Raw genomic sequence first — 25,445 nt, forward strand, 5'->3', positions numbered from 1 at the left:
GTCGATTACCACTGTCCTTCCTGGCTTTCTCCTTCTCTCTCTTCACCATCAAGTAGTTGAAATTCTTTCGTCAGACGGAAGGTCGGCAGTCTGCTCGACTAAGCCGTTGTCAATTCAATACCAGGTCCAAAGGGACATGCCCATGGCTTCCTGTCATCTTTGCCACTCCCAGAGCCATGGTGAAGGACGCAAAACGACAGCTCAAGCTGCCAGGACAGCAACTCTTTATCCTGTCCATCTGTCGCTTCGCTGAGCCCGTGGCAATGACTTCGGTTTATCCCTATATCGTAAGTCCCTACCCTGACATTCCGTTCACCGCTCCATCTTAATTGTCCCGCCTACAGCCAGAGATGATTCAGTCATTTCATGTCCCCCACGACAAGGTTGCCAAATGGGCCGGTCTCATGTCTGCCACCTTTTCTCTCTCACAATGCCTGACAGGCATTGCTTGGGGACGGGCCTCAGATCGCTTTGGCAGGAAACCAATCATTCTTACTGCTCTTACCTGCACCATGATATTCAGCGTCATGTTTGGCTTCTCCACAAACCTCGTCTGGGCCTTCATCTTCCGCTCCTTGCAGGGCCTTTCTAACGGCAATGTTGGAATCATCAGAACCGCCGTCGCTGAGCTCGTCCCGGAGAAAGAACTCCAGCCTCGTGCCTTCAGTATCATGCCTCTGGTCTGGAACATTGGCTCTATCTTCGGGCCCTCCTTTGGTGGTACTCTTGTCCATCCCGCTGAGAGGTATCCTCAAGTCTTTGGGAAGTGGCAACTACTGAAAGACTACCCATTTGCTCTTCCCAACCTGCTGATCAGTCTTTTGTTTCTGGTGGGCATCGCTTCGGGTTTCTTATTCCTACACGAGACTCTGGAAGAGAAAAAGTCTAGAAAGGACTACGGTAGAGTCCTAGGACGGCTCCTCACTAGGCCATGCACAAGACGACCAAGACCAAGGGCGTATTCCACCGAGGAGAGCGAGCCGTTTCTCGACGGCACCACCAGTGAACTGTCGAGCCCAATCACCCCCCGACCTGCCGCCCCTCTCAAGAAAAAGGCAGGCTGGAGTGAAGTCTTCTCCCGTCAGTCCAACATCAATTTGGTTGTCTATACCTTCTTGGCCATGCACTCGGTGGCTTACGACCAGCTTTTGCCTATCTTCATGCACTATCCTGTTCAGAGTCGACACGACAAAGACGTCAAACTCCCCCTCCGGTTTGCCGGCGGTTTCGGCATCAACTCGAACCAGATTGGTTTTCTCTTCACCATCTATGGCATCTCTGGCATGCTCATCCAGTTCTTTGTCTTTCCTCCATTCGCCCGCCGTTTTGGTGTCTTGAATTGCCTCAAGGCATGTTCTCTGGCCTTTCCATTCATCTACGTCGCAACCCCCTTTACTGCCCTTTTATCAACAAACCAATCCAGGCAGGTCGTCATGATGGCATTGATGCTCGTCAAGGGCTTCTGCGGTATCTTCGCCTTTCCCTGTTCAACCATTCTGTTAACAAATAGTGCCACCACCTTGAGCATCTTGGGAACATTGAACGGCGTCGCAACTAGTATATCTGCCATTGGCAGGGCGGCTGGTCCAGCTTTAGCCGGCGCTACTTTCACAGCTGGCGTGGATATTGGCTATGTCGTCATCTCATGGTGGACTTTGGCCTCTGTGGCAGTCATTGGTGCAGTGCCCGTGTTTGCATTAGTCGAGATGGAGGGCTTTGGGAGTAACAAAACCGACGACGATAGCGAGATTGATGACGATGACGACGATGAAGAAGAAGAAGAAGACATCAACGATGACAATGACGACTCTTTTCAAGACAGAAGGGAACACTCTGCTAAAGCGTCGGCCACGAACATGTTTCCTGACACCTCCTACTCCAGGGTAGCCCCTTCCCGGCCTCCACCTTCGATAGAGGACGTGTTTGAAGAAGACGAACAAGACAGTCATCTTCCCGGATCAAGCCAGCTATCACCCACAATGTCAAGAGGGTCGCAACATCGTCCGACTGCTCGACGACAAACATCGCACAAGAATCTCCAACGCATAGCCAGCCCCATTGGTTTAGGGCCTGGCGTCATCCCCTCTGGGTCAAGGAGGTACAGCAGTGATCTTGGGGCGACAAGAAGTGGGTTTGGTGTGGGAGGAAGTTCTTTTAGTTGATTCACCGTTTGGGCTGGGGGACAGATTTGCAAAAACCCGCCTACGGATCCACGTGCTTGAGTGTGGAATATTGCAGAGAGCCCGCATACACATATATAAGTGGTTAATACACGATGTAAGTTCCAAAAAGTTGTCTCCTCTGGGCTCTACTACATACTGAGGGCTGTCTGCCATCAATTTCGCATCTTTATGCTCGTCTTCATAATTTGGCATTTGCTTTCTCCAACTCATTTGTGATGCCATTGCGGATCTCATTTACAATGGTAGAGGCGTCATCGACCTGACGGACCAGGCCGATTCCTGTCCCAGCCCAGACATTGGCCCGATTGGTCTTGCCAAAGCCCAAGTCCTGTCCTTGGACTGCCTTATTGTGGCGGTCTCTCACTTCCTCAATTGCCACGCCTGCGCGATAATCACGATAGCTTTCCGTGACCAGACATCGACCATCGTAGGCGTCGGGCCATATACTGGGACCTGCGACGTTGTCGAACAGTTTACTCCGCGCAGTATTTGTGGCTCCATCTGAGGTAGACAGAACCAAGTCCCGGTAGCCGTCTAGAATGATGGTTTCTCTAGCGGCAAGAAATCTTGTCCCCAAGACTACGCCATCGGCACCCAGGACGAGGGCAGCCGCTGCACCTCTGGCATCAGCTATACCTCCCGATGCCAGCAATGGGATGTGACCCAGCCCATTCGACTTCAAAAGGTCTGTAGCCTCGGGCAGCACAGACACGATACTGGCCCCTCTCTCAAATCCGTGACCACCAGCATCAGAGCCCTGCAAGACCAAGGCATCCGGGCCGGCATCCTTCGCAACGGCGAGTGCAGCTGTGACACTGCCAACCTGGATCCAGACCTTGGTGTCGGGCAGTGCGGCTCGTAATTGCGCAGCCCATATGTCGTAGTCTGACAGATCTTTGGCGGCAAACATCCACACTACTGCGGGCCGATACTTGTTCAACACCGGCAGCGCTTGCTCGGGTTTAAGAAAGCCAACGAGGAGTCCAACGCCAACGGCCAGTGTTCCGCCACGGCTAGCGGATGGATTATTGAGGCAGGACTGTGCCAATTGCAACTCTTTGTCCAGAGCCGACATGTCGAAGATGGCGCCAATCTGACCGAGGCCACCGGAATTACTTACTGCGGCTGCAAGAGCCCCTCCCGCATATCCTGCCATGGGTGCATTGACAATCAATGGCCGCTGCGTCCAAGGCAGTTGATCCTGAAGTTTGTGAGCCATGCTGCTGTCAGTTGAACCCGATGTAACTGATTCTGAGGTGAGGTACAGAGAAAATTTAGAAAGATGGAAGTAGTCGACCAGAAATCATGTAACGACTCAAGGTGTGTGTGCGTTGCGATAGACATAAACATACTATATATATGTACTGTATATTCCCATAAGCACCTCAGGTACCACCATACATTTATCCTATCCAGGAATATCAAGTGGGCGCCTTGGCTCGCAGCGTCTGACAATCTTACACCCAAACACGAGAAATCTCATCAATGTTTAGTCATTGTGACCACAAGGTGTGATTAAGTAGTCAATATGATGCAATTCAGGCCGCCTGAACTCTTGTCATCCTGGGGTGGTCCAACAAGGGTCCCTCCGGCCGCCTCGGGCCTAACTGACTTCCCACTTGGTTATGACTTAATTGTATGTACCACAGGAAAAACCATTTGATTCCCCGTCCTATGAATCACAAGCCGCTAGTGAACGATCGGAAATCTATCTGATGTCCACAGGAACGGGACTCGGGGAACATGACAGCTGGTGTGTCCAAAAACGAATTCTCACGGTTGCGATCACCATCAATCTTTCCGTCAACAGCACTTTCATGAACAGCCAACACGATTTAAACAATACCCCTGGCCATTTTTGGTATACGCTTCAATACTCAAGATTGTTTTGCTTCTCAACTTCACGGTCAGGTCTGTATTCAACATGTTGTTATTATCCGCAAGCAAATACAGATATTGTGGCGCTCGAAAAAGCCAAACCCTATTAGCATCACGCAAGCAGTTTGATCGCTGCTTCTAGCCTTTGTTCAATAATTTCAGCCCACCGCTGGGCATTGGTCGCGTTCTTATCTTCCAAACTCTCCACGAGGCCAGGATATGTGGCACCAGCATAGCCAGTCCACCGCCCCGGCGCGAAAACCACGTGCTTGAACCATGACCTTTGATCGAGACCCTGCGGATACAAGAATTGTCGCTCTAGCTTCTTGTATTTTTGGTTTGCCCTGCGCACCTCGTAATATAATCGAACCTTCTTCCACCATTTCCACCACGGAACATCTTGTTCTATACGATCGGCAAGTTCGGCCGTGTAGCTGTCGAACCCGGCAGCGACTTTTTCAAGACGGGATGTTGCCTTCTCCAGGCGACGGAAACTAAAGTCATGATTGCGACCATGCTCAAACAGCTCAGTATTGCCTTTGACACTTTGTAAGTAGCCTTTCAGGCCTTTGGCATAGTCCTCGGCACCTAAGGCTAGTATAGGTGTTTCGACGAGTTTGGCGGCCAACAATGCCCAAACCTTTGTAATTGCCACATGATAGTGCCAGCCTTTGTCCCCGTACTTGTCCATCCAGTGAAAGCTGTCATAATTGGAATGATAATGGTAGACTGCATCGCCAGGACCACTCCCAAAGCCAATGTCAAGAGTAGGAATGCCGGCAAAGTCCTGAAAGGCAGTAAAGTCACTGCCAGACCCAATGGTACGAATGTGACCATCCCAAGTGTCTCGTACGGTCTGATCTTTGGCGGTCTGGTTTGGTGAAATGACAGAGCCTGTGGCGTTGAAGATTGCTTGATTGAGGAGTGGAGACGCTGCGGCACTGAAATGAGTACCGCGAGCGGCCACGTCGACATTGAGATAGGCAACGGCACTGCACGACAGCCACGGTAGGAACTCCTCGACCCATTCGGTGGAACCGACCAAGCCATACTCTTCACCATCCCAGCTAGCGAAAACAATTGTTCGGAGAGGTTTCCAACCGGCTTTGAGAGCTTCACCAAAGGATCGAATGACTTCGTTGAGGGCAGCCGAACCTGAGTTGGGATCGCCTGCGCCGCCTGCGATCCAGGCGTCACGGTGATTGCCCAGGACAACGACTTCGTCTGAAATTGTGCCATTGATGACGCCAATGACATTCCACAGAGGGGTAGTGACATACTCCTGCTCGTTGACCAAATTCAGAGTCAGAGACTCTGGAGTCGGACCTATGCTATAATCGACGCCTTTATAATCGAGGCCCCCTCCATGCCAATGGCTATTGAAGGAGCTCGCATTTGGACCATGACCATTCAAAGCTTTTAGCAGTGGAAGCGCATCGGCATATGAGATGGGGAGGGACGGGATCTTTGGCGTGGAGCCATGAGGGTCCACGCGAGGCACACCTGGTTTAGAGGGGTATCCGGGGGTGGTGGGATCCCCAGGAAGAGTACCTGTCACGACACCTGTTAGTCAATGTTAGCAGTGGCGAGGATTGTGAGCATACTGATATATTGCGTACTGCCTCGTTGGACACTGCTTGGGTTTCTTGCTGGGCCCTGGGGATAAGGCTTGTGGCCGTTCTTTTCGGTCACGTCGCCATCTTCCTGTGGATCGGAATAGATGACGACTCCAACCATGCCCAGCTCTTGAGCCCGCTTGACTTTGAGACCACGGAAGATGCCGCCATATTTGGCAAGTGCAATCTTGCCTTTCAATGTGATGTTTGCGGCCTGCAAATCCTCAAAATCTTGGTACGTGCCGAAATTGACGTAGACGTAGGGGGCAGTGACATTGCCAGAGGCAGAGTAACCGTGGAATGTGGGTATGCGATCGGTGAGTGAGGTGGTAGGATCGTCCGGGAGGATGTCCTCTTCGAGCGAGGCTTCGTACTGGACCTTGCCGTGCTTCAACAGGGCCAGACGATGTGAAAGAGGATAGTTGATGTAGACATCGTATGCGACGATATCGGCCTCTAGACCAAACTCTTGCCAACGGTCACGAGTCCATATGGCCTGAGATAGGTTCTTGCCGGCCAGGTGAGGTCCTGCTGTATAGTATTGGCTCCAGGACCGGGCTCTGTCTGGATTTGGTGTTTGCAACAAGATTTGTTCGAGGTCATGATAAGAGATGCCGGCGGTATGAGGCCATGACTTGGGGAAAGGGGCGGCCCAGGGAAGATAGGAGGAGAAGCTATCGTTTCCACGGGGTAGAATGGCAAGCGGAAGGAGGAAGAGGACAGCGATGAGAATCAAAGTACTGCCAAGTGCGATTGAGCAGAAGCGTCGGAGAGTGGAACGAGAGTATCGTGGAGCTCTTCTGCGAACCGTGACGGTTTGAATCAAGGGTGTTCGCTCGTCCATAGCTGGGTCATTGTCGGGCTGATCCAAATAGAGTAAACAGACAAGTCACAAAGACGTGCGTTGACTGTTGACTGCTGGCTCTTGTCGACGCCTGCGATGCTGTTGAAGTCATGTCGGAGGTTATTACAGGCAACTCTGACAATGGAAGGTCTGCCGACAGTGACTCCTCCGCTTCCCCCGCACCTGCTTACCATAAGCACTATGTAATGCCCCTCACTCCTTCCTCTGTTGTTGCTTGTTGCCTCTTACTGATTGCGACAGTTCTCGGTGCTCATGGTGATTCCTGCCATCTCAACCTTCCTATACCTCTTTTTCTTTTTTTTTTTTCTCTTGATTTGTTGAATCCACGCTGATGCAATCCTTATTGAGTGGGTGCCAATCAGTGAGTTGACCTCAGTTCGTTGGGCAGTCCATAACATTTCGACTGCACAGACTGCTCGTCCTCTTTGTTCGTCTTCCGCCATAACCTGTTGAGGTGTTGAATTATCGGCGTCCATTGTATTCGAACTGGATATGGACGATGAACGAAGTTAAACAACTACCTATTCTCAAAAGGAAGTCGTCACGTGCGCTTCAAGTGCCTGGGGCTTGAGTCGGGCAACGTACAGTAGGTAGGCTACGACAGAGCATGAGCAGCAATATTAAGTGAACAACTACTCCAGATAGGCGAGTTGAACACTCTCCTCTGATACTAGTTGTCTTAGCTGAAATCAACTTGTTCGACTTGATGCAATTATTTCATGCCACAACCTGAATTCTGACATTTGCTGGCGACGAGTTTCTGTTCTCGGACAACCTTGAAATTGACCTTGAAGTCTTGTTGTGTGACCTTGGGTATGATTATGGTGAGTGGCAGGAGCGAAACGACCAAATTATTGAGGGCTTGGCTCTTGTCCTACAAAGACTCGTACGTGGTATCTCGGGCAGGAGCAAGTTGAGCAACCCTGCATCAGCTTTCCTCTAGCCGATTACAATTCACTCACGCCCTTTACACCACAACTACAACGACAATATTATAAAGTCCATGCTGAGACTCGAGGGTAGTTGACTAGGTGTGAACACTCAGACCTCCCAGTCTGCTCTCTCTCCTTCTAACATATATCTTCATCATCGGAGCACATGGTTCTGTCGATCAACATCTGACACCACACCGTGTCACATGGCCCTATCCATCTTGATCTTCCAACAGACACTCTTGTAACCAATCAGCTACAGGGGATTGTTCCTCACTATTTCACACTGTGGTACATCACTCCTTGGATCGTGGCGTCCTTTGTGGCATCAACCAGCAACATTTTCTCTGGTCGCCGTAGTCCGGTCCGAAGCTGGGCTCTTTGTCAAGTTCCACCGGCTGCTCATGATCGGCCATCTGAAATGTTGAGTTCGCCCGTTCCTCACAATCTAAGGTCATACATGATCCAGCTCTGACTAGCGTGTGTAACATAGCCATCGAAGATGCTTGCTCGGGCCAATCTAGGTGCTGCACAATAGCCATACTCGCAGCTGCAGCTGTTCGTCCCTATCGCCTTTCTACCATATGGTCCACACGGCGCTTCTTCATCATGTCAGAGTCTGGAAGTCCTTGCTCCATCGGACAAAATGGACAAGGGGTCATGGCCACGCCAATCCGCACCGCTACTGTCAACTTCGCTTCCCACTCCTCATCGGGTCTGCATCCGTCTTGGCCAAGCACCACCCCAAGCATGCTTGTCCTGACCTCTTGATAAGAGTTTGAGCCAGTCACAATCTGCGCTTCACCTCAGAAGGCCTCTTCTCATTGCTTGAAGAGGTCGCTTTATGAGAGCTTGATAAACCTTGGCGCATGCTGCCCGTCCCTGCCACCTTCTAGAACGAACGCTCGCCTTTTGTTCGTCGGTGTGTTGTGGTATCATATAGCCTCTGCGCCCAATGTAACAACATGACCGTGTCGCCCCACACCGTCCGACTCTTATCAGACTGGGCAACTTCAGACCTTCCTTGATCCTACTAACTTCAATGTTCGACATTTTCATGGCAAGGGTCTACCACAGCTGATCGCCCGATCATACTATGATGTGATCTTGGGCTGTCTCATTTGTTGCTTTCCTCATCCTTGATGTGACGCTCCTACACCGATAGACCAGGGTACTGATCTCGACCGACAGAGACAAGAGCGGCAAGTCAATCATACATCATTCAGGTAGCTACACTGGTCAATGACGTGACATCAATGCCAGTGGTTTGATTGCCAAGAATATCACACCCTGTCCCTTGCCAGACGTATAAACATCGATTGGGGCATCTTCCTCCCATGGAACTTGATCTCTCACCTGTTCCCCTGCTTTGCAGCGAACCTCGACCGTCCCGACCTCGTCTACCATGGATCCAAAAATCACGGGAAGCGACTATATCCAAGAGTCAAAGACTCCCCTCGACGACCTTGACACTCAGAAACGCAACTCCATCACTGGAGATGTCTACGTTCAGGACCATGGCGCCGACACCGAGCTCCGTCGTCTGCTCAGCACCCGCCACTTGACCATGATAGCCTTGGGCTCTAGTATCGGTATGGGCCTATGGCTTGGATCCGGGCTGTCCTTGGTGAGAGGTGGCCCGGCTGGCATCTTCCTCGGGTATTGCCTATCTGGTGCCATGATCTGGTCGGTCGCACATTCGATTGGCGAGATGGCAGTCATGTATCCACTGCCATCCGCCTTCGTTCAATGGACTGGCAAGTTTATCGACCCAGCTGCCGCCTTCGCACTTGGCTGGGCTTACTACTTCTCCTTCGCCGTGAGTCGACCCGCCGAGAGAATCTTGTTCTCGGGCTGACCTTCATTTGCCAATGTTCAATTAACGCTGACCTTTGGCAAGATCACTATTGCCAACGAGCTTGCGGCAGCCAACACAATCATTAGCTTTTGGACAGAAAAGGTTCCGATTGCTGGCTGGATCTCAATCTGTGAGTGGCTCTTGTCCTCACCAACAAACATGGCGCCCCAGATCATCTGCTGACCCAAATCATACTAGGGCTGGTCGTGCTTGTCATCATCAATGTCGGTGCTGTCACTGTTTTTGGCGAAGTCGAGGTTGTGTGTAGCCTCATCAAGTTCAGTTGGATTTTTGTCGTCATCCTCTCTATGATCGGTACGGTGGTCCACTCGTTGTCTCTATTCCTTTGTGTGGCCTTCTTCCTGACCTTTATAGTCATCTCCGCTGGTGGTGGACCAAACCACGAATCAGTTGGCTTTCGCTACTGGAACCAGGACGCCTTCCCAAATGGCTTCAAGGGGTGGCTCACGGTGATGCCGGTGTGCATATTTGCAATGGCTGGGTCCGAGAATGCTGGGCTGGTTGCTGCAGAGACTGCCAACCCTCGTAAAGCGGTACCTCGTGCAGTGGGCTCAATCTGGTTGCGCCTTTCTCTCTTCTACCTGCTTGGATCCCTCATGATCACCATCAATGTCTCCCCCACAGACCCGGATCTTTTCGGACAGTCTGGGACTAACGCATCTCCTTTTGTCATTGCTTACCGCAATGCAGGGATCCCCACGCTCGCGCACATGATGAATGCCATCATTTTGCTCTCTGTCATTTCCTGTGGCTCTATTTCGATCTATGCAGGAGCTCGCACTGCAATGGGTCTTGCATATCTCGGTATGGCCCCAAAACAACTGAAGAAGGCTGATAAACTCGGCCGACCTTGGTACGGCTTGGTCCCAGTCATTCTCCTTGGTGGTGGGTTGGCATATCTCAACGTGAGCAATTCAGGGGCTGAAGTGTTTGGGTGGTTCAGTAATCTGACATCTCTTTACACTCTTTTTGGATGGGGCATGATATGCTTGTCTCACATTCGATTCCGAGCTGCTTGGAAGCTCCAGGGCCGGCAACCATCCGAATTGCCATGGAAAAGCTGGACATACCCATACGCTGCCTGGTTTGGATTCATCATGTGCGTCTTGCTAATCATTGTCCAATTCTGCTTGGCAGTCTGGCCATTAGGAGGTGGCGTCACAAACGCCGAAGACTTTTTCGCCAACTACGTGTCGGTGTTGGTGATTATCGTGCTTTATGTCGGGGCCAAAATCTACTACCGTGGTCGACGATGGGTCGATATTGGCACAGTCGACTTGGACTTTGGAAGGCGGTTCTATGTCGACGACGCCGACAAGGAAAAGGGCCACAAACGCGGGTTCGTGGGCGGTGCTAAAAAGGCTGCGAGTTTGCTCTTTACTTGATGGAGTGCACACGCGCAAGGAGATCTTATAGCTAGCCACTTGTCACGGATTGGTGGGAGGCGGGCGTGGAATGCAGGAATCGATAGTGACAGATTCGAACTGGAAAATTTGTCATGAAATAGGCGATGTTGGTTGCAGAGCATGAGCGAGAAATCTCCTAGACCGTATGAACGTTTGGTCATGAGTGTTATGAAACCGAGGATAGCCAGCGGTCATAGTAGAGTGGACATTATATGACTGATTGATCGTGGATTCGTACTTGCCTTACGTCTCATTTGGTATCATGCCAGCTTCAGTAATGGACCAAGCGGCACCATTAACACGATGGAGCCTACCAGACGGAAGTGATAGTCACAAGTTGAAGTACCTACGCTGTCCACAAATCCTAGTCTCAAAATGATGAATTGATTGAATAATTGAAGTTCTCTGTGTATACAGATATGTTGCCCATTGGGTGGGTGGAAGGATAGACTCACGATGTAGTGACCTGAAGATCACGTCCCAGTGTCGTTTTAAGGGCGAAACAAGATCCGACTATCCAAGTCCACTCCACACCAAGGTGTCGCGATCTGTTGAACATTACTGAATCATGAGTCCTGACACGAGCAGAAAGTAGTCATCCCTATTGTTGTCCTGTTGGCCAAGTCCGAGCCCCTCGGCCCCGAAACCGCCTCGGTAATAGCCATTATTCTCCACTTGAACGAACCAAAGGGTATGTCAGCGTTGAGGCACTGGCGGCCATGAGCTTACCCCGCAACCCGAGGCTCATTGTTGGGTTATATGGAGGCCGGGAGTTGTTGTCCTGAAGGGGGACAGTCGAAGGCTTGCAATTTACACATTTCATTACCATCGACAACAGCCCTCGACTTGACTGACTGAGACTATGAGAACGTGGTTGAGCGCATAGATAGGTTTCGATGAATCCGGCTTCCAAGGCCAAGGCGGCCTCGCGGCACGACCTAGATGATGCGGCGCTGGGTCAATATCTGCTTAGCACTGGATCAATTCCGGGTCTAACGCTGCCTGTGGTGTCGACAAAGATTGGCTATGGGCAGAGCAATCCAACCTATTTCGTCGATGATGCTGCGTAAGTGTTCGAGTCGTATAGATTGCATCTTGAGGCGATGCTCACAAGATTTGGGTACAGGAAAACCCGATTCATTTTGAGGAAAAAACCGTCAGGGCAGATCATCAGTCCTGTGGCACATCAAGTGGATCGGGAGTATCGAGTCATTGAAGCTTTGGGCTCTGTGGAAGGATTTCCAGTCCCCAAGGTTTTTGCCTTGTGCATGGACGATTCCGTCATTGGAACGGCATTCTATGTAAGCTGGTTTCTGGTCATACAGGAAGATCTGGGTTAATTGGAGTCCTTTTGTTCAGGTCATGGAGTTTGTCAAAGGACGAATCATTACAGACCCTGATTTGGGAGACCTCTCGCCGTCGGACAGGAGGAAAGCGTAAGTCCACCATCTGGGATGCCCACTCCGTTATGTTGACCGATTCCTTAGTTGGTTCTCAGCGATTGAGACTTTGGCATGGCTGCACTCAATTGACCCCGATGCCATTGGCCTCCAAGGTTATGGGAAGAAAACTGGCTTCTACGCACGCCATTGTAACACATTCAGTCGGATAGAAGCCCAGCAAGCCAAGGTCAAGGATGCCAAAACAGGCAAGGAGCTGGGCCGAGCGCACGAACACTTTGACGAAATTACCGACTACGTGAGGGCTAATCTACCCCAAGATCGATATGCCATCGTTCATGGCGATTTCAAGTTTGACAATCTGGTACGTCCCTGTTTAGATAAGCGATTTGTGGAGGTCGGAGCAAGGAGCTGACAAAAGGTCTGGTATGGGCAGATTCTCCACCCGACGGAACCTCGTGTCATTGCGGTGCTCGACTGGGAGTTGTCAACGATTGGGCATCCTCTGATGGATCTGGTATACGTAGTGAGTCCGTTCTGGAACGAGGTGACCAAAGCAGGGCATCCGTCAGCTGTGTCAAATGCTTCGCCTTTTCTTGCAGCGAATCGCGCCAAAAGTGGCATGCCCGACCCAGCAGAACTCCTAGATCGATATGCCGAGATTGTTGGGCATGACCTGCGCAAGGATGGCGAGGGTAGAGACTGGGAAGTTGCAAAGATCTTCCATTTTGTCCGGGGTGGCACCATTAGCCATGGAATCCAAGCCAGGACCATCAGTGGTCAGGCAAGCAGCGACTTCAGCCATATATACTTTGAGAATACTCGCAAGAGTCTGGACGCGGCGCTGCAACGGGTGAGAGAGCAGAAAAAGGGCACAGCAGCAAGGCCGAGGTTGTAAGCTCGGCAGCTGGAAGGGTGGTCCAAGATACAATGACAATACTATGATTGAGGATCGACTATGTACCTAGAAGGCGTTGATACATGTCCACCATTGAGTATCGTGGACGACATGTTCCGTAGACAGAGAACGCAGGAGGCTCCTTGCCAGGAACGCGTGGAAAGCGCGCCCACTGGCCATTCGCAACTTCCTGTTGTGACCCATTAAAAGAGGCAGGAACATAAGTAGTTCAACCGAAGGCGCTAACCACATCGGGGACAACCTCGGCTCTCTCTGGTGCAACATCAACAGAGGTCATTTCACAACTTGTCCAACAATGCCATCCAGCCACAATAGCACCTGAGTTCCACCTATAGTCGAACAGACTCTTCAGATACCGCGAGGATGCTCGGACTAGACATAGCGTCTAAGCGGCGACGCACGCGAGACAACTATCATTATTTTCTCGAGTATCGACTTCGTTGGTAAGCCGGCCAGTTTTTGGGTTGACCTTGAGGATTAGCTACTGAGGGAGCAATCATTTAGGGACGACAATGATGTCTTTGGACACATGAATAATCCAAAGTACGGTGTGCTTTGTGACAGCATCGCCAATCAATATTTGATTGATGAGTGCGGCTATCAAATGTCCAAGGGCTCACAAGCTGCCATCATCGTCAACACGTATTTTGATTATTTCGGATCTGTCGAATATCCTGGTATGCTGGAATTGGGTCTTCGTGTCGCTAAGTTGGGCAACACCAGCGTGGTGTACGAGGTTGGGGTCTTCCGGAAAGGTGAAGAGGATGTCAAGGCCGTTGGTGGGTCTATGCATGTCTGGGTCGAGCAGGTTGCTGGGAAGTTAGGAAGGCCGTCTAAAAGTGGCATGCCGGCGCATGTGAGACAAGGTTATGAAGCACTCACGGCGGATCAGCGTACCGGCAGCAAGCAGTCCAAACTATAAGGAGAGGCTGCAAAAACTACGATCCGCTATGCTCGCGGACAGGGGACCACACAGGGCGACATGGCAAACAGAGTCAAACATGAATATCGCATTTACCTTGCCTTGGAAAATATCTAACATCGCATGTGGTATATTTCCAGGCACCGTAATATTCCTGGTCGTGTTAAACCATGTCTCAATACCTTGAACACCAGATTCATGACTCGAATCAACCTATCTCTTTCACCTGCCTGGCTGTCCGTCTCCGACTTTGATGTGTTCCGAGTTGTCATTGGTGGCCAACTTCTCCACGTCGGCGTTGTCAGCTTGGGTTAACATGCCTTGAGCACCAAATGCTGGTCCAGGCTGTGAGCCATTGAGGGCAAAAGCCGCAAGGATAATCAAAACACCTTCCATCCCGATGAAAAGACCCTCATTTCGGATGAGATGTCCACTGTAGCCCTCGCTCAGCTCATCGACACGGAATATACACCGGGCTAGGATCAAAAGAATGGCTATCGCAAGAAAGATGGCAAATACTTTGAATGGTCGTGTGACCGGTGTTTTTGCCACATCCTTTGATCGATAGTAACGGATAGCGTAGTCAATGCAGAGGCCACTGAAGCATGTCAAAGTGACAACTTGGAACGATAATCCAGCAAGAGCGACGTTGACACCAATCTGGCTGGACCCAGAACTGTCAGTCGATAGGCCTCCACCGGCCCCTTGAAGAGCAAGAGACACTATGTCGCAGGGGAGGAAGATCCAATAGTACGCCTTTGGCGGGAGACGACTGTATTTAGGACCCAAATGGTTGACGATCTTTGTCAATGTAATGTATATGGCCGCGCAGAAGAAGACGGGTGCAAATGTAATGCAACAGATCTGCATCATAAACCCGGTGAAGCTGAAAGGATTCATGTACATGATGATCCGCCCTGAGTAGCCAATGATTTCTGTTATGCAACCAACGGCATTGTTGATGCTGTAAGTCCAGGTGCGGTAATAACAGCCCTGGAACAAGTGTACCGACATGCATATGGCAAACAGCGCAATGAAAACGGCGTTGGCGGGTAGAGATGGACGATAGTGGTAAACGGTGGCCTCGATGGGGCAAAGGTCTAGAGTGCAGTTCGCGTCGGGACCAAAGGCAATGAGATTGTTAGGTACTGACATTATGGCAGACAGGAGTTGTTTAAAGATGTGTATGATTACGTGAAGATCTTGAAGGGCGTCTCACGAAAACTGCAGCCTTGCGCTGATGCCAGATGGTTGAAGGCCATAAGGCATCTATATAGGTATTGCATGGAGGCATGGATTGAAGTATCAAGTCAACGTGTCATATCTCAACCTCCTGTGGAATGACCCTGTCAACCATTGACAAAACTCCACGAGTAGAAGATGTCGCGAACGTTGTTGAGATACGGCCGCAGAGAGGATGATGTCTGCCCAAGACGCAACAACCTAGCTGAACAGGAGGAGCAGGCTGCCACTTATCGCACTGTATACCCAATGGGGGCAAGATCATGATGATCCGCGACCAATTTTGGAGCACCAGCGTATCTAGATCTATGACTAGTTGGTCTCCTAGTCAGATCGACTCGCTTGGCTTCGGATCGGGGGAGCATGGAGCGTTAGGTTTATGGCGAGAGATTTGGTCAACCGATCGGAAGGGTGGGGTTCTTGAGCAGGAGGACAGACTTGGACACTGCGGCAGTCGAATGACGATATTATGGAGCACAACCTGTTTCAATCCAACAAGACGCATGTGCTCTCAATCTTACGGTTTTATTGATCCTTTCTTAGAGGGTTGGGCCATTGAAAGGACGTCATGACTCTGATTCTTGGCAAATCTCGCGATAGACTCTCGATTGGGACTGGTAAGTTACTCGGGTCGCACATCAATACTCAACACGCAGAATATCACGTGATGATGAAGCATTTCATTCACTCAGGACTTTGTTTAGCACCCGAATACAGTTCAACCTCAAAGCCACACACGTTCCCCAGCAACAACTGTCCAAACCTTGGAAGCTTGACGTTCAGTCACAGGGTCTTTTTGTGAGGGGGATACTTGGCAGCCCGTGGTCCCATCGAAGCGATGCATGACCTGGACCATGAGATCTACCTGAAGACCGAGGTTCAGCACCCATCCCCTTTTCAGAATCAAACTGGGTGTATCTTAGTTTTCCCCTCAGGTACAAAAAGTGCAGCCAGAAGGCTGAGTTCGCCGTCAGCGTTGAGCTCTCAGCTTCCCTAGCTTCGTGGGCGCTAGGCTTGACGTAAACGAGAATTGATTGCGGTGTCCGTCAAGTTGCCCTTAAGGGTTCGTCAATGCATTCTCAGAAGTTGCCTTCGTCACCACCCTGTTCCCGGTGTACCTGTTTTTGTGAAGGATTCCGTTCAACCAACCAAATGTCAAGGTTCTCCTAAGAGCAGGATCACCCCCGAAACTACGCATAAATGCATCCACCTACTCCACAATAATACACTACCAGAACTCAGAGCTTCATGTTGAGCTTGGATATTGCTTGCCTTCTGGTCATACTCTCATGAAGTAGTACCTGATTTCCTTGACCGAAAACTTAAGTCTTTGAAGCGCGTGGCAAGCTCAAATAGACCAAAAAGTTCTTCGAGTTCTCGCTATCTGGATCGAGTTGCCAATCAACTGCCGTGTGTTCACTACGGGGGCAGTGCCTCAGACCCCAAGCCTTGACCCGTGGTCAAGCGACCTCGAAGGAAGTTAAGAGGAAGAGCCAAGCCATTGGCAACTTTGTCCAAGGCGGAAATCCACCTCAGCAAGTCCTGTGAGGACTATTTGTGTTTGGTCTTGGACCGTCATCCTAACAGAGGTAGGATCTATGTGCCTGCTGTGAGAGGCCTGAGTTGGGAAGTCGTATCACCTGGACCATTTGAGACTGGCGGTCTAGTTCGTTTTTGAGGTCGAAGTCACTTCTTTCTCGTATCGATATCCCTGTGTTGTGAGAAGGAAGCCAATCGCGGATGGTTATAAATCGCCAAGTCCACGCGCCCAAGACTGCGATTGATCCTGCTGATCCTCGTGACAGGTACCAAGCTGTGGGGTAAATGCTTGGACGACTGCAACAAAATGATGCTGGCACTGCTCGCTATTGGGGGTTTGAAACAATGTGAATGAAGATAAAGGCCACCCATAGCCTCCTGCTGCTCCTGCATCCTATGCTACACTGGTTCAAGCACAGTATCGTCTCTCCTGGGCTAACCCCTACAAATGCAATGGCTTCTAATAACGGAGACAAGGAATATACTACTCACAACGAGTCTGAGAATGGAGCAGGGCCTCCTTCAGTCTCACCCCATCAGGATTTTGATACCCATGAAGAGAAGAAGCTGATGCGCAAAATTGACCTTCGATTGTTGCCCATCCTTGGAGCCCTCTATTCGATTGCACTCATTGACCGTGTCAATGTAAGTCATACCAACCTGGCTGCCATTTGATCGCTGTTATCCCTTTGGTTTACTGACAAGCCTCATTTCAGATCTCCAACGCCAGAGTTGCTGGCATGGGGGCGGATTTGGATCTTCACATTGGTAGCCGATACACGATTGCCCTGGTATCTTCACACCTCCACTTACCCAAATGATATATGTTGACATTCGTCTCGTAGGTTGTCTTTTTCCCTCCGTATCTGTTCTTCGAGCTGCCGTCGAACATTATCCTGCGTCGTGTCGGCAGCGCGAATTGGCTTGCGTTCATCTCATTTTCCTGGGGAACAGTCATGTTGGGCCAGGGGTTCGTCAAGAGTTACGGGGCTTTGGCGGCCTGCCGAGCGTTCCTCGGTCTGTTCGAAGCCGGATTCTTCCCAGGCTGTGTGTATCTGGTCACATGTTGGTAGGTGATTCGTTTGTCTGTGATGTCTTGATCTAGGTTTGATCTTCATCCCTTCCAGGTACGTTCGTTACGAAGTCCAGAAGCGGCTTGCCGCATTCTACCTCATCTCTGTCCTAGTTGGTGGATTTTCCAACATCCTCGCCTACGGATTGATGCAAATGGAAGGAGTTGGCGGATTACGAGGCTGGCAGTGGATATTTGTGAGTGCTTATGACGGCCGGGATCTGTCAACGCGTAGCACAACTGACACGGCTCGAATCCTTGTGTGTAGATTATCGAGGGTTTACTAACACAAGTGGTCGCCATCCTCTCCTGGTTCCTCATCATCGACTTTCCCGACAAGGCTGAAAGGAAAAAGCTTCTCACGGCTCGTCAAGCAGATTTCGTTAAGTCGCGCATCGAGATCGACCGAGGAGATGCTGAGCCTGACTCGTTAACATGGGCCAAGTTTCTCCACCACCTCCGAGACTGGAAGTTGTGGGTCTTGTAAGTTGTGACGACGGTCGACCGTGCAAAAAGGGCGCATGTACTCACCAAATCACAGTGCATTAATGTTCATGTCCACAACAATGCCAGCGTGAGTTGAGTACTGAAAGCGGTGGTGGCGACTATTGCTGACATGGCCGCAGCTATGCCTTTGCATATTTCACACCAGTGATCATTCGAGGGATGGGATACTCCCCAGGGGTGTCCAATCTGTTGTCAGCGCCGCCGGTGATAACAGCAGTGCCAGCAGCCCTATTTCTAGCTTGGGTTGGAGATAGATACCACTTTCGCGGCCCCATTATTGTGTTCCAATCGGTCGTGGCGATCATCGGTCTCATGATCACAGCATACCACAAAACCGACGGCGTCAGGTACTTTGGCATCTTCCTCGGCACAGCGGGATGTCAGGGGAACGTCCCAGCAATTCTCGCGTACCAGAGTAACAACATTCGAATGCAAAGCAAGAGATCTGTCGGGAGTGCTCTGCAAATTGGGTTTGGAGCTATCGGAGGGATTATCGCAAGCACGGTGTTCCGAGAGAAGGACGCCCCGCGCTACGTCCCCGGACTTTGGACCACTGCCGGGTTGCAGTTCTTTATTTTGGCTCTGGTTGGAATCAACACGTTGTACTTTCGATCGAAGAACCGACAGGTGGACAATGGCACAATCTCCAAGCCCATTGAAGGCCAAGTGGGCTTCAAGTACACGCTCTAAGTGGAGCACAGACAGGTCCGAATCGATCACGGCCTCGATGCTCGACGATCACTCGCACGTGGAAGTCGATTGATGGTTTGATTATTCAATCTAATTTTATTATTTAATGGACAGCTTGTATCACCTTGGAATTTCGCAATGAACTTGGGAGGCGATTGATGTAGCCTCCAAGAACTTCGTTGGATCCAATCATAGCTGTAAAAGACGTCAGTAGAAGGTGGCAGGTCTTGGGGGACTTATATGACTTGTTGGCAATCATGCTGACGTGGGTTGTGTTGGTTCCAGCGGAATGGGAAGAGATGTCCAGCACCAAATAAATGACAGATAACTGAAGATGACCCGTTCAGGGGCGCCCTAGTCTGCTCCTCGTGCCTATACGAAAGCTGCGGCCGGGTTGTTTTGGCTCACAGTTTTGTTAAAGCAACGGGCAATTTTCACTTACTGTCACGCCGCCAGGGGCCTTGAAGGACGCCTGGGCAGATCTCAGGTCAATCTGGGATTGCATTGCCACCAAGCTCGCTTTCTTCTAGGCGATTTTACCTTTGGACGTGATGTCTTCGATCGAGACACATGATTGGGTCTGGGCGCAGGTACCAATTGGAAGAGCTTAGCTTGATGCGACCGAAGCGTTGCAGATCACCTTCAATTATTGGACGAGACAAGCGATCTTCATGCCTGCTAAACACGTCAATCCTGTCAGTCGCGTCGCCATTTATAACGAATTTCGGCAACAAGCGCGCCGGAAGACTGTACATAGTACAATCTGAACTGAGTACGAATTCGAAAATCCCTCTATACCTCAAGCAATTAATATGTGGCGATCTGGTCACCAAAATGCGCACGTTAACCCGACTCTTCCATTAGGGTGTGGTGTCGCCCAGACGGTTGCAAGACAACCAGGTTGAGTAGTAGGAGCTGGGTTGCCTCGGTAAGATACGACGTACAGTGTCATCGAGCTGCGTGTCAGTCCATTCAACCGTGTTTGACACATACGTGTTCGGGCGGGCCGTGCTTCACATTGTGAAATGACTGCTCAAGACCCATGTAAGATGGTCCGAGTATGGGCAGCCGGTTGGCGATCGATTAAAGTCAACCTCAACCCCCAAAGGTGATGTCGATCTCGTCAGACTTTTCGAGTATCGATTTGTCTCGCTTCATCTCGTCGCCGAACGTGGGTCACCACATTAAGAAATGGCGACCACAGCTGGTGGCTCTAGCTGGGCCAGGGAAAAGGCTCTCCCCATACCTGATCGAAACATGATCATCATCATGGAGCCATTTGACAGTCCAAGGGAGGCAAAGGCTTTGCCGAAATTCACCAAAATCTTCACTTCGATCTCCACAACTTTTCAATCCATCTCATCAACAAGATGTCGCTCAATGTTCAGCATACTCATTGCCACTCTCCCAAGCTTCCTGGCCAATCTGATCAAAAACCCGACTCCTTCGGATAAGAAGCGGCGGGAGACCCAAAAGATTCTTGCCCTCGATGGCCTCAGAGGAGTAGCTTGTCTGTTTGTCTTTCACGCGCACTATTCCTATTCATTCAGCAATTGCCTGGAAGAAGCGCCCACTGAGCAGTTACGAGACCGAATCATGTATCAACCTTATATGTCTCTCCTTTGGTCTGGGGTTGCCATGGTAGATGTCTTCTTCTTCATTTCCGGCTACGTGCTAGCTTCGAGGCCTCTGAGGTTGATTCGCTCACAGCAAGTCTCAAAGGCGCTCTCAGCCATCTCATCTGCAGTCTTTCGACGAGCACTGCGCCTTTACCTTCCATCTATGGCTCTGATCGTGCTTGTCGCACTCATGACCCACTTACGATTTTTTGAGGCCGGCAACAATTTCTACTGGCAAGCACATATTGGCAAGGTTGGACCTCAGGAGCCGCCTCCGCCCTATTTCACTTCGTTTTGGGACCAAATTTGGGACGCACTAATGGATTGCTATCGCATGTTCGACAACACGATCCCTTGGGGCGCGTTCAACGTGCCTTATACCGATACTGGTGCCGCCCGCCCACAGGCTACTATTTATGATCCTCATCTCTGGACAATCCCGGTGGAGTTCAAATGCAGCATGTTGATCTTCATGATGCTGACTTTGACCGCACCGCTCCGGACGTCCTGGCGGATGACCATTAACGGAGGCCTGGGGCTAAATTGTTTGTTTACGGAACGCTTTGCGGAACTACTCTTCATTGCGGGAATGTTCTTTGCAGAGATCGACATGATTCGTGCAGAGAGGCATGGGCAGCAAGTAGAACTGGACCCGTCGTTCCACCAAAGACACAACTACAACCTCCCACCCGCCAGACTGCAGAATCTCCCATTCCTGCAACCAATTATGTCACGGAGGAACTTCATGTCCAACCTGCTTGGCCTAGCCATGTTCATTCTCGGCTTATTCTTCTTGTCGACACCGTCTCAAAGCGCAGACGTGTACCCACAGTTCCAGACAGTCTTGTCATGGGTGCCCACCTACATCCAGGAAAAAGATGATTTTGTCCGCGTCATTGGTGCCATCATGACGACCTGGCCTGTGGCGACATCAAACTGGCTCGCGCCGCTATTCTCAAACTCGGTGGCGCATTATCTGGGACAGATCTCGTTCGCCCTATACTTGGTACACGGTGCAGTCATCAAATCTCTATGGTATTGGTTGCAGCCCATTGTCAATGAGTGGGTGGCGGGCAAGCCTGTTTGGGCGATGCCTAGCGGCCCGTTTATTCGCCTTTGGCTGATTGGATATGTCATTGTTCTTCCTACGGTATTATGGAGCGCAGACATCTTCTGGCGAGTAATTGACCAAAGATGTGTTGCTCTTGCCCGATGGGTAGAGAGCAAGGCAGTTTGATCGTACGCGACACCATGAGTTTCGATGACTGTCACCTTTTTCGTAACCTGTGATACTTGTGTCTCGCCTTGTTTAGAAGGGACAAGGTCTAATTAGAATCTTAATATGATCACTCTATGCTTCTGTTCGCAGGATGTTTGGTGCTCGCCATGGTGTCATTGGGGCATTGCTTGCTCTTCAGACAGACGCAACAGCCAGAGCTGCCGACTGGTCCAAGATTTCTACCCTTTATGAATGTCAGCTTCTCCTTCTTCAACAGCCTGCACGTGGAGACATTGGAGATGGCGAGAGCAGCATAGATCAAAGGTTCATACGCACCGACGCGATTCTTGATATCTTTCCCTGCCCTGGGTCTTTCTGATTCGCGGTGTGAGGCTGCGCGGGAAGGGAGAGGAGTCCCGGGGGGCTTAGAGCTTCGGAACTTTTCAACATACCGGTAGAAGATCAAATCGGCCTTGACTGCAGAGATTTGCTCCTTGCTCAACTTAGATAGAGGAAAAGCAACACCTGAAGATGGAGAAGCCGGTTGTGGTATGGTCATAGCCCGAAACGAATTTCTTGGTGGCCCGTCGATCGAGTTCAGGATCGCCGATGATAGTTGTATGGTTGTTCTGTTAGATGTGTGTTCGTAGTTTTGGTCATCGTCCCGAATGCGTTCGCACGTCCAACAATGGCATATAGTATTCATACCTGAGCTTTGAGTGCCATTAGCTTGGATAAGGTCGGCAGTAGCACTCTGCTCCGATGTCAGAGGCATTTTGATATCGGCAACGATTGCATGTGTAAGCTCGTCGGTGACGTTTAACAGACAATTATCTCCGAAGGTTATGTTACTATAGTGTAGATAGGCCATAGGATAGAGCATGTGTGTCCTCCACACTAGCTGTAGCAAAATGTCGCCCTGAACTCGGTGGAGCCAGAGGGAGGCCTGTCGTCCAGTGGCTTGCGCCAGAGCGCTGTATTGGGCGATTCCACGAGTTAATGTTCCTTCCAGAGACGGAGATCGGAGCCATAGGTGTTCATGCATGGTTTCTATGAAAGAAGCATCGTCGACTAGACCGTGCACCGCAGCCGCAAGATCGATGGAAAATGCCTGTTCGGTATTCAAGTCACTGTATGGGGGTGGGTGCTCGAGGTAGTCTAGGATATCTGGGGACTGGGAGGTGGTGGTCATAAACAGCTTCTCCGCTGCAACGGGTATTTTGAAGACTAAGCTGTCGAGGTCAATGACCGCCAAGATGGCTTCCCAAGGCATTGGAATCTCCAGTAGCTTAGGAAAACTGTGGGCTAAGTTATCGCAGCGATATGCGCTAGGCTGTTGCATGTAGGCATACCACACCAGGAGAACATCAAGTGGGGGGAGGTAATTTGGAGTGATTGCGGCGTGATAAGCATGGCTCCCGGGGCCAAAGCGATGATATGCAGAGGCATGCGTCAGGGTCGACTCGATGTTCTCGTACCATACCTGGAATCGAGCAACGGCTAGGCGGACCACTACACTCCAACGGCGCGAGTTGGGCGATGGCACCGGCGCGGAGAATGGGGCCGAGACTGGGGTTGGAGAGTAGCTGGGCAGGTCCAAAACATTGAGCTCGTGTGAATTGAGAACGGATTGCTTGAGTCGGAGGAAGCACTCGAGCAGGCTCAAGTGAACCGCCAGGTGACCTGGGTTAGGGTAATTTGTGTTGGCACCATACTCGGGTTTGAGGGAGGGAACTATGGCATCGCGAAAGACATCGGGGTGGGGGATGAGCGTTGGTGGGAACTTGGATGAATTGCTCAGGCTTTTCTCATACTGTTGAGGAGGGGTCAGATCCCAGGTATGGGGCTCGCCGTTGACGATAGACCTGCGCTTTTCGAGCCGTTGAAAAAAGCTCATCGATTAAACGTCAAGCAGGACGTGGACGTGGACGTAGAGATAGAGGAGGCGAGGACGCGGCCTGAGGCTGAGTGACCGACTTCGAATGTATCTATTTTTCTATACAAGAAGTCGTCACTATAGTAAGGGTGGGGTGAGAAGCTTTCTTCTCTCGTCTTGTGTGAGCAAACCCTCGGCCATCCTGACTGATGAGCGTCGTCATCAGGAGGGACTTGAACTGGCTTGGGATCTTGGCAGTCACAAGCTAAAGTCACAAGCGGCCAGGCAGCAAAGGGACTTGGACGTGATGGGAATGTCTCGCCCCAAGAGTTGCCCAGAATTATAATGGCACAGCAGAAGCGGGTTCTCACAACTGCTTGAGTGCTTGTCGAGCGACCTGCACCTGACCCTCATGGGTACGAGCCGTATTATCTATAGTAAAATGCGGTTCCCAGAACAGATGGGAAACATTATGCACCTTCGCAGTGACGTCAAGTTCAAGGGTCCTGGTTTATGAAACTCAAAACGATGTGGCATTGCAAACAAGCATCGGCAATTGCTAGAGAAGAGTTCCATGTTGTTGGGGTATCTGCCCTGAATGCAATGCCACTGAGATGACTGGGTTGTAAGAATCTCCGATGTGACGGAACTGGATTTAGACCTGAATGTAGAGAGATGATTAATCGAACGTCGTTAGCGAGAATCCCATCTCAGAGTCTGGTGTTGGACATAAGTTTCACAGTCATCAGGAAGCCCACACCTAGAGGCAAAAAGCCGTTCTTTCGTACAATTGCTCTAAAGGGGAGGCGGAATAGATCTTTGCACCGATCCTTACCTACAAGGAACTGCTGCCAGGACGGCCCATCTCCATGTATATCTCCTACCACTCTCCCTGTGGTCGATGCAAGCCTGCGAAATTCTGCACTCAATCCGAAATGGAGTTTCTTTCCAAGTACAGGGTGGCTGAACGGCTCCAGAAGTGCTCAATGCTCATTGCTGTCAACCTGGTTGCGGGTCTTTCAATATTCTTTTTGGGTACGATCAAGGAGTAAGCCATGTTCTGAACTTGAATTTTTGCATGTGATAGTGTGTGGAACTGGAAATGTGAAAAGCATTATGCTATTCTGAATGAGAAAAAACCCGGACCTTGTCTAGGTAGCTCGCAAGGGCATATAAAATAGTTATTGTGGGCGACGAGGGGTTTGGATAAACCGGCATTTTGACTTTTAGCGCAGGTACTGGACTTTGGATCGCCTCTGATTCCGGTGATCCATCTCTTGCGCGTACCGCAATCAAAGGAATGTTGCTTCTGTTTTGACAGAATGGCGATGGCCTATTCGAGGCTAATACCTACTGTGACAGTCCAACGTACCCTGTTTATTGTTCAAAGTCTTTGAGCACAATGTGCGGTGAGACTGGGGGAACATTGGGTTAGTCGAATCATGGAGAGCAAGATGAATGGTGGGTCTAGGTTAAGGAATTGATACGTAGAAGGAACTTTTGTTGGCTATGAGGTGTCTGGTTGTAGGATTCAGGGATGTAGGGTGGTGAGGCACTACGTGTAGTAATAAAAGTATCGGTAGGGACTATGTAAAGCCCCCTCGGCGGCTATTATCGCCCGAGGGCCCCCACCATCAAGAAAATCGAGCCGAGGGCACACCGAGAGACGCTTTGAACCAAT

At 50.6% G+C, this 25,445-nt stretch overlaps 7 protein-coding genes across 7 annotated transcripts; 4 read left to right on the forward strand and 3 right to left on the reverse strand.

The window, feature by feature from the left end:
• Positions 1 to 176: 176 nt before the first annotated feature.
• PV10_03659 (uncharacterized protein) lies at positions 177 to 2,162 on the forward strand (the record flags this gene model as incomplete). The annotated part of the gene is made up of 2 exons (XM_016368135.1): positions 177 to 287; positions 345 to 2,162. 2 exons carry the CDS (start codon positions 177 to 179, stop codon positions 2,160 to 2,162), a joined length of 1,929 nt encoding a protein of 642 aa, XP_016227653.1.
• A 1,874-nt stretch (positions 2,163 to 4,036) lies between these two features.
• On the reverse strand, positions 4,037 to 6,596 carry PV10_03660 (uncharacterized protein). The gene is made up of 2 exons (XM_016368136.1): positions 5,666 to 6,596; positions 4,037 to 5,612 (listed from the first exon to the last, which is right to left on the reverse strand). Exons 1-2 carry the CDS (start codon positions 6,519 to 6,521, stop codon positions 4,174 to 4,176), a joined length of 2,295 nt encoding a protein of 764 aa, XP_016227654.1. The 5' UTR covers positions 6,522 to 6,596; the 3' UTR covers positions 4,037 to 4,173.
• A 1,540-nt stretch (positions 6,597 to 8,136) lies between these two features.
• On the forward strand, positions 8,137 to 10,896 carry PV10_03661 (uncharacterized protein). Its single transcript, XM_016368137.1, has 4 exons — positions 8,137 to 9,293; positions 9,375 to 9,462; positions 9,531 to 9,647; positions 9,708 to 10,896. Exons 1-4 carry the CDS (start codon positions 8,880 to 8,882, stop codon positions 10,736 to 10,738), a joined length of 1,650 nt encoding a protein of 549 aa, XP_016227655.1. The 5' UTR covers positions 8,137 to 8,879; the 3' UTR covers positions 10,739 to 10,896.
• Positions 10,897 to 13,374: 2,478 nt separating this feature from the next.
• On the forward strand, positions 13,375 to 14,358 carry PV10_03662 (uncharacterized protein). Its single transcript, XM_016368138.1, has 2 exons — positions 13,375 to 13,521; positions 13,583 to 14,358. The coding sequence occupies exons 1-2, from the start codon at positions 13,442 to 13,444 to the stop codon at positions 13,998 to 14,000; spliced, it is 498 nt and encodes a 165-aa protein (XP_016227656.1). The 5' UTR covers positions 13,375 to 13,441; the 3' UTR covers positions 14,001 to 14,358.
• Positions 14,223 to 15,155, reverse strand: PV10_03663 (uncharacterized protein; the record flags this gene model as incomplete). Its single annotated transcript, XM_016368139.1, has 1 exon — positions 14,223 to 15,155. One exon carries the CDS (start codon positions 15,153 to 15,155, stop codon positions 14,223 to 14,225), a length of 933 nt encoding a protein of 310 aa, XP_016227657.1.
• Positions 15,156 to 20,241: 5,086 nt separating this feature from the next.
• Positions 20,242 to 21,906, forward strand: PV10_03664 (uncharacterized protein; the record flags this gene model as incomplete). The annotated part of the gene is made up of 1 exon (XM_016368140.1): positions 20,242 to 21,906. One exon carries the CDS (start codon positions 20,242 to 20,244, stop codon positions 21,904 to 21,906), a length of 1,665 nt encoding a protein of 554 aa, XP_016227658.1.
• PV10_03665 (uncharacterized protein) lies at positions 21,862 to 23,829 on the reverse strand. Its single transcript, XM_016368141.1, has 2 exons — positions 22,225 to 23,829; positions 21,862 to 22,132 (listed from the first exon to the last, which is right to left on the reverse strand). The coding sequence occupies exons 1-2, from the start codon at positions 23,783 to 23,785 to the stop codon at positions 22,128 to 22,130; spliced, it is 1,566 nt and encodes a 521-aa protein (XP_016227659.1). The 5' UTR covers positions 23,786 to 23,829; the 3' UTR covers positions 21,862 to 22,127.
• Between the last annotated feature and the right edge of the window lie 1,616 nt (positions 23,830 to 25,445).

The sequence above is a fragment of the Exophiala mesophila genome, assembly GCF_000836275.1.
Source record: "Exophiala mesophila strain CBS 40295 unplaced genomic scaffold supercont1.2, whole genome shotgun sequence".
Lineage (NCBI taxonomy): Eukaryota > Fungi > Ascomycota > Eurotiomycetes > Chaetothyriales > Herpotrichiellaceae > Exophiala > Exophiala mesophila.

Excerpts from the sequence above, each read along its gene's own strand:
- PV10_03665 (XM_016368141.1), bottom strand. The coding sequence starts at position 23,785 with ATGAGCTTTTTTCAACGGCTCGAAAAGCGCAGGTCTATCGTCAACGGC.
- PV10_03661 (XM_016368137.1), top strand. The coding sequence starts at position 8,880 with ATGGATCCAAAAATCACGGGAAGCGACTATATCCAAGAGTCAAAGACT. Across the intron at positions 9,294-9,374 it reads CTTACTACTTCTCCTTCGCC|ATCACTATTGCCAACGAGCT; the intron begins GTGAGTCGACCC and ends ACCTTTGGCAAG. Across the intron at positions 9,648-9,707 it reads CGTCATCCTCTCTATGATCG|TCATCTCCGCTGGTGGTGGA; the intron begins GTACGGTGGTCC and ends TGACCTTTATAG.
- PV10_03660 (XM_016368136.1), bottom strand. The coding sequence starts at position 6,521 with ATGGACGAGCGAACACCCTTGATTCAAACCGTCACGGTTCGCAGAAGA. Across the intron at positions 5,613-5,665 it reads AGGCAGTACGCAATATATCA|GTACTCTTCCTGGGGATCCC; the intron begins GTATGCTCACAA and ends GTGTCGTGACAG.
- PV10_03662 (XM_016368138.1), top strand. The coding sequence starts at position 13,442 with ATGCTCGGACTAGACATAGCGTCTAAGCGGCGACGCACGCGAGACAAC. Across the intron at positions 13,522-13,582 it reads CTCGAGTATCGACTTCGTTG|GGACGACAATGATGTCTTTG; the intron begins GTAAGCCGGCCA and ends GCAATCATTTAG.